Source organism: Mytilus galloprovincialis, chromosome 12 (assembly GCF_965363235.1).
Source record: "Mytilus galloprovincialis chromosome 12, xbMytGall1.hap1.1, whole genome shotgun sequence".
Taxonomy (NCBI): Eukaryota; Metazoa; Mollusca; class Bivalvia; order Mytilida; family Mytilidae; genus Mytilus; species Mytilus galloprovincialis.
The window spans coordinates 27,004,458-27,016,537 of NC_134849.1; the positions used below are offsets into that span (position 1 = coordinate 27,004,458).

The 12,080-nt window shown below is 31.7% G+C and overlaps 1 protein-coding gene across 1 annotated transcript; it reads left to right on the plus strand.

The window, feature by feature from the left end:
• Positions 1–984: 984 nt before the first annotated feature.
• On the plus strand, positions 985–11,068 carry LOC143054645 (uncharacterized). Its single transcript, XM_076227661.1, has 8 exons — positions 985–1,110; positions 3,778–3,957; positions 4,324–4,523; positions 6,384–6,950; positions 7,549–7,703; positions 8,303–8,444; positions 9,177–9,321; positions 10,315–11,068. Exons 4-8 carry the CDS (start codon positions 6,489–6,491, stop codon positions 10,407–10,409), a joined length of 999 nt encoding a protein of 332 aa, XP_076083776.1. The 5' UTR covers positions 985–1,110; positions 3,778–3,957; positions 4,324–4,523; positions 6,384–6,488; the 3' UTR covers positions 10,410–11,068.
• Positions 11,069–12,080: the final 1,012 nt, after the last annotated feature.

The following is a 12,080-nucleotide window of genomic DNA, read 5'->3' on the forward strand; positions in this document are numbered from 1 at the left end:
CCACAAGTAAGTAGGAGTAAAATGAAATAATTAAAATCGGTAATTATTTTAGGTTCTTTTTAGTTATATAGGTCATTGCGTTCTACATTTGGTTACCCACGGTTATTAAATGTTTAAGTTTGAGCGCACAATATGAAAGTAAATTCATAAAGCGCGAAAATTATACAACATGTTTTTTCATTTTATAAATTTAATGTTAAATCAAACTTGACTTTAGAGATGTTTACTGTAATATTACTTATTATCTCGGATATTTATCACGTTTTAATCCTCTGTATCCTGGTTGAATGCTTTACTATCGCAATTTTTCAAATACAGTAACTTTCATAATTGAGACAGTAATGTTAACAGCTATTGCACTCATATTTTCAAAATGACCAAACAATGTTACATCATTTCATTTTAGTCAGAATATTTTAATTTATTAAGTATGGTTATGCATCAATCACAATGCATAACTCATTACTTTGTTGATCATATAGATTACGAATGAGTTTCAAAACTTTGGTCACCCAACAAAGTATCGCAAGTACAAAATATGTTAAACCGTTGTGATGCTGTACATAATAGATTACCATAAAAATGAGTAAATATAAAATGTACAATCACCAACAGAATAGGGATAGAAAAAAATAGAAGATAAAAATGGTAATATTGAAGAAAAAGTAAGTTCTTGCAACACGAAATAAGCATAAAACCATAACGAAAAACGAGAAATTAAATTTAAAAAGGGGAAAGTCAATAAAAATGACCAAAGCATACTTGGGATTTTATCCGCTACATCAAACGGTCGTCACTAGGAAACCTACAATGGTTCATTCAAATGTCTTGTTTAAAAACAATTAAAATCTGGTATGATATACAGACAACCAATCCAAAACAAAGGACAACATATATTTGTATTTTTAAACCCAACAAAAAATAAACAAACACAGATTTTATGAAGATTTTGATCTGTTCGTTATCTTTTATTTCAAGCATCAACAGGAGCAGATATAAAAACCACTGTTGATTTTTCCACAATACAAGTACCTGATTTTGATATCCATATTACAGTGAATGATGGAGACACTACAGTGGGGTCAAATGTTCTTAGCGTTTATGTAGAAAGTAAGACATCTGATTAAAAATGGTTTTCATGGATAAGATATGATAAGTTTAAACGTATTTATTTATAGTGGATTTGGAAACAAGTTATTGCAACTTAAATTAAACCTTTTCCACTTTGCAGGTGCCAGTGATGCCTTGTAGCGTCAATAGCCTGTTCTTTTTCGAAATCTACAAGGGTATCTTTTACTTGCAAAAGACATATCTCTCTTTTTTAACGCGAGTCAGACATATCTCTCTTTTTTAACGCGAGTCAGACATATCTCTCTTTTTTAACGCGAGTCAGACATTTATCTCTCGACGGACGGACAATCATCGCTTCATCAAGACCATAATTGCACATGGTGTCAAGGGAGAGCCGAAATGCAGTCCCTGAAATTGTGATGTATCTCTATGCTCGTATGCAACATTGTTTTTATACTTGGATAAACTCGGGACGTTTTGTGCCATGAAACCTATCGTAAATAGTTATCAAAAGTACCAGTATTATAATTTTATACGCCAGACGCGCGTTTCGTCTACATAAGACTCATCAGTGACGCTCAGATCAAAATAGTTAAAAAGCCAAACAATTACAGAGTTGAAGAGCATTGAGGACCCAAAATTCCAAAAAGTTGTGCCAAATACGGCTAAGGCAATCTACTCCTGGGGTAAGAAAATCCTTAGTTATTCGAAAAATTCAAAGTTTTGTAAACAGAAAATTTATAAAAATGACCATATAATTGATATTCATGTCAACACCGAAGTGCTGACTACTGGGCTGGTGATACTCTCTGGGACGAAACGTCCAACAGCAGTGGCAAAGCAAAGGTCATTTATAAGAGTTTGGTTTATCATATATTTTTGTTTACCGTTAATCCCCTTTTAAATGAAACATGACAACGAATTACATCTTGCTGCCTGGACAGTGCAATAACGATATCATTTATCTTGCTAAATTATACGATGCATTTATGTTTTAAGTTCACAAACATTCTTTTGATAAGTAGGTGATGAAAATATACTTACACATGGCTGAAATAAATTATTCTTTGCATAAGGTTTCTGAATGTCAAAGATCTTCAAGATTGTATTGGTTGTTGCCTCCCAACTGTTATAATGCAGGTTCCATTTGTGAGTGTTGTTGAGAAAACAATGCGTGGTTTTATTACCAAAAAAAGTAAAATCACAAAAATACTGAACTCAGAGGAAAATCAATTCGGAAAGTCCATAATCACATGGCAAAATCACATAACAAAACGCATCAAAAACGAATGGACAAGAACTCTCATATTTTTGACTTGGTACAGGCATTTCCAAATGTAGAAAATGGTGGCTTGAACCTGGTTTTATAGCTAGCTAAACCTCTCACTTGTATGACAGTCCTATACCAAAGTATGTCTTGCATTTCTGATGAGTTTTTAACTTCAGACTAGAAAAAGAATAGTACTAGTATTCATTTGTGTCAGTATCACCTGTATAACATATATCTAAATATATTTCATTTTATAGATCAACAGAATCCTGATATTAAAGTTTATAATAAAAATGATTAAAACATTTTTACTTTCTATTTTCAAATAATTTGAGTTTTTTTTTTGTTTTTTTGTTTTTTTGTTTTTTGTTATATTCCTTTAATACTCACAATTTATCTTAAATTGTTAAGTAGAATGACTTGATGATTGGTCAGCAGCTCAATGGTGATGAGGTGTAATGTGTCTACATTATGCATATATCATGTATATGTTAGACACATTCTCTTTTATTTCTTATACTTTGAAATACGATTTGGGTATGCTGACTAAAAGAGTGCGTGCATTCGGTTATGGTTTATGTTGAGTAAAGCATTCGAGACTTGTCGAATTAGCAATTCACAATTGAGATCATTGTTCAATTTTTATTTCTTCTGAGTATTGTCTTTGATTTCTGTTGTCTTTTATTTGATGAGGATGTGTACGCCCGTCGAAATTTTGACGAAACGTATTGTGGAATACAAATGTCGTCCGTATGTTCTTCTGTCTGTCTGTCCGGCGTAAGCATGTCGCACCGTAACTTGAGAACCACTCATCCAAATTTCACGAAACTTAACATAGTTGTTTCTATGATGACCAAATGATCTGTATTCTTCTTGGTGAAAAAAAACCTTCAACTTTTTCAGATACGGCACTTTATAACTAAAACAGGGGTGTTTTATGATTAATGACTATTGCTTAAAACTTTACACACTTCTTAGTTATATTAATCTGAAGATCTGTATACTGTTTGGTGATGATTCAAAATTTAATTTTAGAGTAATGGAGGTTTTTTTTTATAAAAGGGGGAGGGGGTTCACACCGTATATTAAAAACCATCAATGATTATTGCTTTAAAATTTACACACTTCTTACAGTTATAAATATTAATAATGAGATCTGTATACTTTTTTGTGATGATTCAAAATTTTAATTTTACAGTTATTGAGTATTTGTAAAAAAAGGGAGATTTCATGTGTTGCGCCGTATCTCAGAAACTATTTATGATTATTGAATAAAACTTCACACACAAGACGACGGGCGTATCATGCGCTCATGGCGCAGCTGTTTATTTTATTTCTAATTAAGTGTTAACCTCAGTGTCTTTTCTCCAATTGGTGCTTAAACAGAGATGGCAATTTTATTTTTTCGTTAGATCACAAGTTTTTCTTTCTTTCAGACATTAATGATATTCCGGTTTTCGCAAATGCTGTATCTGACCTAAAAATCGGGGTAGAAGAAAATACCGCTGTAGGTACACTTTTATATACATATTTTACAACAGATCTTGATTCGGTAGACGTCGTTACATATTCATGGACACCGACTACAAACAGTTACTTTGATATAGATTCAGCGAGTAAGTATTTCATTTAGTTAATATTATTTTTAAAATTGTAGTGAACATCATTTCATCAATAAAGATCCCCAATTTTAAATCATCTGCACACGTTTGGCTTACATCTTTTGATACACTGATATTAAATAGTTAATTTATGGCCTGATATATATTCATAAAAAAACATTGACCTCATGAATGAAAAGTGACTCATTTATTACTTATTCTGAAAATAATTTATAGCATGGAATGACTCGTTTGTATTTGACCACAACACCATATTAGGGGAAATTCACTAAGTAAAAACAAAAACTAGGGAATTTCTCACCGTCTCACTGTTTCATTGGTAACTAAATTAACCTTTTGTCATAACACTACTTTTTTCAGGTGGACAGATTTCAACTATTGCAGAATTTGACTACGACAATCTGTTCTATGTTGGGTTTGCAACCAGCTTCCGGTTCGTTGTGAGAGCCACTGATACTAAAGACACTGCAACAACAACTGTCACAATCTCTATTGTAAATGTGAACGATGTTCCAACACTCAGTAATACCCATTACGTTTTAAATGACACAGAGAACGTGGTACGTACGATAATGTTTAATTCATGTCAATACCTTTTTACCATTTAATGCAGTCAAAGTTCTAACCAACATATATGTAGAAGGTTTTATGTATCTATTTATACTTTCCAATTATATATATGGTCTTAAACGCTTAATGTTTTGGTTTGCAATCACTAAAAATGATTTAACACATACACATTTCCTTTATGCAATTCAAAAACATTGTTTTTCATACAGTTATGAGGGTTTGGATGGTGTACTTCATATAAGTATATATTTTCTTATTGTGTAGACCTTTTTTCTCTAATCTTTATTTTTTTTGTCAACTTTTCTCTATTCTTGATTCTTTTCATCCATTTATCTCTTTTCTTATTTTTTTTTAAATTTATCTTTCTCTATTCGGAATTCTTTTTTGTCCATTTTTCACTATATTGAATTTTTTTTGGTCAATTTTTCTCTGTACCTAATTCTTTTTGTCTATTTTTGTGTATTCTTAATTCTTTTTAGCCAATGTTCTCGATTCCGTATTTATGAGCAACTTATTATTTTCTATTCCTAATTTATTTTTTATGTTTTTCCATTCTTTATATGTTTTAACTTTTCCGTTGCCTAGCATTTATAGTTGAATTATATTCACCAACAACTGCTGCTTTGTCTTTATTTGACTGTAATTTGATTATCAATATTGATTGCATTTTTATAGCCCGAAAACTAGAAAACTACTTACTGAATTTGAGTCTGATTAGTTTAAAAAGACAATTAGTATTTATGAGTATAAAAGCGAAGATGTGGTATGAATACCAATGAGCCATATGTCACCGTACGGACTTCAACAATGACAAATTCAATACCGCATAGTGAACTATAAAAAACCCGAAATCACAAATGCAAAATAATTTTTTAGAAGTGTACAATGCAATATATATCATAAGTACACCTACAAGTAACTGTTATTGAAGAAATAATCCATGTAAAAAGTACATGTTGCACCAAATTGTAAAAACGTGTCGAAATATCCTTACGCCACTAGGTCGATAATTTTGCTAGTAAGGTAAGATAAGGTTTCAAACATATCACCAGTCAGTAGCCAGATGTTTGGTACTGGCAACATTATACGTATATTGTGTAAACTGAATTTTTCTTATACACAATTTGGGAAATCATCAACGTAGACCCTTACCCGGATTTGGCTATACATATTTTGAGTTGGTTAGATAATTCCTATGAATTTTGCCTTTTGAAATATTGTGGCCCCAGGTATCACCAAAGATATACCAATTGTCGAAATGCAGTACCATTTGTACCTTTAAGGTGTGTCTTTGTTTTTCTGACACGACAAACCTACATATTTGTAATCTTTTCCTTATGCAATGTTATGTTATTACAAATCTAATACACAGAAAACACGTTCCTTATAAGTTGACACATACACACACACACTATTTTAACCAACCAATTCTTGATTTTGACAGAAATGATTTCAGTTCTTTGTCATTCGAACATTGCTAACACAATCATGATGTAAGCAGAAGGTCACAGATTAAGGGAGCTCATAACCTTATTGTTGATACGCTACAATGAAGTGATAAAAAAGGTGCAAGTTCACGTAGCCTTAAAGCACCCTTAACGGTATCTACATATTTGATTAAAAGGAAATCATTTTTTTTTATAATGTGAATGTCAACATAGATTTCCCATTCATTTAATACTGTATCATGAGCATATTTTTATTTCTATATTATTAGGAGTAATATTTGTGTAATTCAAATCCGATCTGTATTACTATATAAGTCATGTAACGTAGCAGTATATATCAAAAATAATATACGTTACATTGACTGTTAGATTATGTATACGTTAAGGAAATTTCCATTCCAGGGAGAAACACTTCTGTCATCACCTAATATTGATGCATCAGATCCAGAAAATGAAACTTTAAGATACACCTTGGACTGTAATGGATATAATACCACATATTTTGAAATGGACGAAAGTACAGGCGATGTTTATTTTGGCGGCGATTTTGATTCTGATATTGGTCATCCACCGGTCACTGAATGCAATGTCACCGTAACAGATCCAGGAGGTTTGACAGATACAGCATTTTTAACTATAAACATAGCAGACACAAATGACTTTACGCCGACATTTGAGCGAGATTACTACAATGTATTCTTATTTCCAACGGAAGATATTGGAACGATACTAATCAATGTATCGGCATCGGATGGGGACATTACAGAAACTTGGAATACAATAACCTACGGCTTGGATCAATCAGGTTTAGGGAATAGCTATTTCAATATCGATGAAAATGGGACAATAACTGTGGCCATGGATATTTCTGCATCCTTTAATTACGGCCCGACAGTGATCTTGACTTTAAGTGCAACTGATGGTGGAGGACTTGTGGGATATTCTACCTTGTCACTGATTTTTCCAGAGGTAGGGAAAAGGGAAACGTATTGTTTTAAACATAAAAACTATCTATACAAGAGGCAATAAATAAAATATAAACTAATAATAAACTGACAACACCATGGCTAAACAGAAAGAAAGACCACCACACAAACATTAGCACACAACGCTCAAAATAGAAAACAAAAGACTGAACCATCAGAACAAGTTGGGATTATCTAAGGTGCTCCGAAGGGTAAGCCTATCCTGATTCACAGGTGGCAACCGCCATGTTGCTCGTGTTAGTACAAACGCGGTTATAAGTGTAATTGACAGTCAACCAACTCAACTTTCATTAAAACCGACATGAAATACGAATATTTAGTCGAAATAGATATTTTATGAAATATATTCAAAAATATAATAAAAAAAAGACTTCTCCAAAAAAACAACACCAGACATGCGCACAGAGAAAAAAAAAACATATTTGAAAGTTAAATGTGTTGATTTTCTGCCCATCCAATACCCGTCCACATTATTTTCCTAACGCAAAAGAGAAACAAACAATTCAAATGGTCCCTTTTCACCGTTGTATGTAGCTATTAATTTTTGAAATTCTCTCACATTGATGTGTTATATTTTTTAGACAACTACAACGTCATCAACAACCACTGAACGTCCTTTTCAGACCGAAACGTACCCTGACAATGGGTACTGGTATCTATTAGCAGGGATAGTTCTGATGATGAATGCTGTCCTGATAACAAAGCTGTGCATTAGATATTGCAGACCTTGTGCAGAGTAAGTAATAAGTTCTATTATGAGACTCTCAAGTAACTTTCAAATGGTTGTTAATATTAGTATATATATAACAGACCTCCATTTTGACATACAGAGCACACCGTGATCAAATATATAGAAAATATATAGTATAAGACTAATATAAGTAAATACATCTTTCAAAGTGTGATCAGGGTGGACTTTATGAAACCTTAGATGAGGTGTACTGTACATTTGGTTTTAAACAGGAGTCTGATATTACAGTCGTACATTGTATGTTTTTTTTTTTAATTTTTGATGAAACACTGCTTCCGGTTTGCTAAAAGTTTTGTGTATATCAGCTCATAGACATCATATTTAACCGTGACGTCATCAACGTTTTTTTTCATGATCAACTCTTTTGAAATGGAAGTTAGAATTGAATTATAAGAATTGACTTTATTGTTTTTTCTGTTCATATAAAATAACCTAAAAAATGTGATGAACACTTTTCAAAATGAGGTAAGCGGGCTTTTAAGTGTGCATCCCAAATTTTGAATTTATTTCTTCAAACTGTCAAAAACAGAAAAAAAACATATCACAGTAATTCATTAAATATCAGTTATTTTTGTCTGTTGTAGGATTGACAAAAGAACAGAAGCCCAGAAGAGAGCTGATAGAATAAAGGCTGCACAGGAAAGAAAAGCTAAAGTCAAATCTGATTTTTTTTCGACAGACGATCCTTGGAGTGTGAATAAGTATCAAAGTAAAAATGTGTCAGAGGTTAGTTAAATAATTTAATGCTAAAGTATGAGTATTCCTGGAAAGAGGAATAAGGGTACCGTTCAATGAATATAGAAAGAAAAGATTGATTTAAAATGTATTGTAAAGATGGAAAAATTAAAACAATAATTTTAGTTCAGGTGAAGTTTAAAATATTTCAATGTGTCAACTCGGAAATAAGTCGAGTAACATTTTAATGAAGAAGTAGGTATTTCTTTGAATATTGAAATTTGTTATCAGATATCAAAATTAAGTAGACGCAATTGCATAGTAATTTCTGAATGTTCCATTCTGAAACGACATTCATTATTTGCAAGCACACATAGTTATCAAAGGTACAGGCTTATAATTTGATACGACAGATACGTCTATATAAGACCTATCAGTAACGCTCAGATCAATATAGTTATAAAGCCAAAGAAGTAAAAGGTGGAACATGTGGAAGAGCATTGAGGACACAAAGTTCCAAAAAGGTTAATTCAAATAAGGCTAAGGAAATATATGCATACAAGAAAATACTGAAAAGAAAGTTGAAGACAAAACAACATTATACGTGTAACAAAATCAAAATGTATAAGTAATTGAAAGATACTAAACATTTTTGTTTTTAATTTTCCTGTAAGTTGAAATCAGATTTATTTTTAAAATTAAACATTTGACCAATAAATGAAGCTGTTTTGTAATAACAAGCTCAACTAGAATGGTTTTCGCTGTTTTTAAACATATTTGCAGAAGCAAGACCCTGCTCCTGCAATAAACAGAAAAAATAAACGTAGTGATGACAAATCAGTCAATAGTTCAGACCATGGAAGCCAAGGCACTACAAACGCTAACAGATCGTCAATGGACTCATTCGATAGTTTAAGTTCTTCGAAGAGTAAGTAAATAGCGACTTTTTTCTTTCGCTACTAGACATGCATGCTAAAGTTTTAGTATAAACGTATGTTCCTCAATATCAATATATCAAAGAGAAACAACCTTAAGTTTCATCAAACCTTATAAACAAAAAGATGTCAGCATTTGATCTACGTACAAACAATGCCTACTGTTGAATTGATTTTACAGTTAACATATATTTAAATTTCAATAGTAGTATCAAGTGCTGGTATCATAATTTGTAAATGTTAAAGGATAGGATCAACTACGTGCATGTAGTCAATGATTCGGTATTAATATGCTTTACAACAAAGAGTAAAATCACAAAAATACTGAACTCCGAGGAAAATGATAAACAGAAAGTCCCTAATCAAATGGCAAAATCATTTAATAAAACACATCAAACGCATTGCTAACAACTGTCATATTCCTAACTTGGTATGGACATTTTTTTATTTACAAAATAGTGGATTAAATCCTTAAATTATTCGTTGATAAATTAAACAAAAGAACAAAAAAAAACTAGCTTTCCAACTACTTCAAGTAAATTTGTCCTTATAGAAATTTGACTTATGCTTTAGGTCTATTTAGGTTACACAGCGCCGCTTGTGTTTTAGTTGTATTTGTTTCCAAATGTTAACGATTGAGAGATATAAGACGAAGTTACGAAGCGATAAGAGTGTCAATTAGAAAACTTTCAATCCAAGTCACAATTTGAAAAAAGAAAAACCATTAAAGGTCTTGAGTTTGTAATAAAAAATGGATAAAGCATGCGAAGAAGGAATTGCATATTTGTGTCTGAATTCGACCTTTAAATTGCTTCTTGACCTTGTAAATATTTGGTGATAACTGTCTTGGCTACCGGATAAGTCTACCTTTAAGTTGATTTAAAATATTAGAAAACACATTCCTTTAGCATTTATATGTTTAACGATATACAGAATAACAGAAACACTTGTAATGAAATTCGTTGATTTTGATTTCTTTCTATTAGATCTTTTCCCGTACAATCAGCAGTCACATCATATATTTAATCCTGAGACTGGTAGGAAAAATAAAAGGAATATGGACCAAAAGTCTTTATGGTGAAACATGATGCTACAAACAATGACAAGCTACATATCATTTCACCGACTACGTAATGAATAAAACTGTTACAAAATATCTTAATTGTTGAAGAAAATGAATAAAAATATATGTTGTATGGCATTCGTCAATTCAAAACAATAATAGTGAACAAAAACATATCTAAATGATAACATATACCCTCTTTCAACATGTGTCTAGACAATTTTTTGTCTTCAGGATCGTTATTATCCAGGTTGAAAAGAAGTTGTGAATGAAATCAATTGAACGAAATTGAAGATATGGTATAATTGGAATGCAACATCTCTCCGTCAGAGACAAAATGACGTTTGAAATAACAACGTTTAACGATTATGTTAGTTCGTTCTATTTCTTAAATGTACATATTATACATGTTATAGAAATGTGAACTACTGATTGATAAATAACTTTCCGTCACTTTTGATGTAGAAATCTTAGCCAATGGAAACTTGTCTCTGAATTTTTTTATTGTTTCGTTCCCATCTTCTTTAAATTGATTGATGAAAATTGAATTATGATCATGTGTTGCGGTTGTTAAACGTTTCTTCATTTACGGAAAGATGAGGTTTATTTCAAGGCAGAATAAGTTTTACAAATAAAATACATATTTCTCGTGCAACTTTATCAGAAGTTTTGGAATGGTGAAAGTTGTCAAGATATATAAACCATGTGTTTACTTGTTTGTCATTTATACAGATGAGGCGATTGTAGATTGTTATATCTATTTTTAATCATTATGAATATAAAAATGAAGATGTGGACGTCTTGTTGCTAATTCACAAGAGATCAAATGACACAGAAACTAACAATAGTAGGTCACCATGCGGCCTTCAGGTGAACGCGGTAATGGTGGATAAGTTTTCTGTCAGATATTTTTCATGATTCTTATTGGCTTTGTATTACATGTACATGTATCATGAATGATACCTCATTTTTTGTTTGTCCTTTTTTCCAGATGATTTACAACTTGGGGTAATTTTCCAGGTTTTAAACAACAATACTGGAATAACAATCCTTGTCAATATGTGTGTGTACTAGTTTTATCATTAACAATTGGCCATCAATATCGCACAGCTACTGCATTTAAAAGTGTGTTGCCTAGAAATGGCCATGATCATTATGATAGTAATTTGAAAATCAGTTTCAATGCACTTTTGAATTGATATTATGTGATCAAGTAAAGCACATAATGTTCTAAATCAAGAACGGTTAATATCAAACTCACAACACTCTCAAAGCATGTAAAAGCTTTATGCAGAGTGGTGTTTCGGGCTTTTATCTAGAGTGCGTCTGCAAGTAAAATTAATATTGCATACATCCTATTGAACATTAATCAAAGATTTAGCCCTTTGTAATGAGTTAATAAAATCGACAGATATTAAATGAATGTCACGGTAGATGAGAATAAGCGATGACAAAGAAGTTTAGTACTTTGCTCTTTCAAACGTGGTTGGGAGTGACACAAAGACTAATCAGGCTGTTACCAAAGATGTTGAAAACTGCACAGGAAATGTTGCTGTTTATATGATAAAATAGATGGCGAAAATGCTTAACAGGTACTAACCAATCAAAAGTAAAACAGCACTGACAGGCAAATTGATTAAAAAAAAAAACGCATGATTACACTTACAGCAGAATTAATGTGCTCGAGAA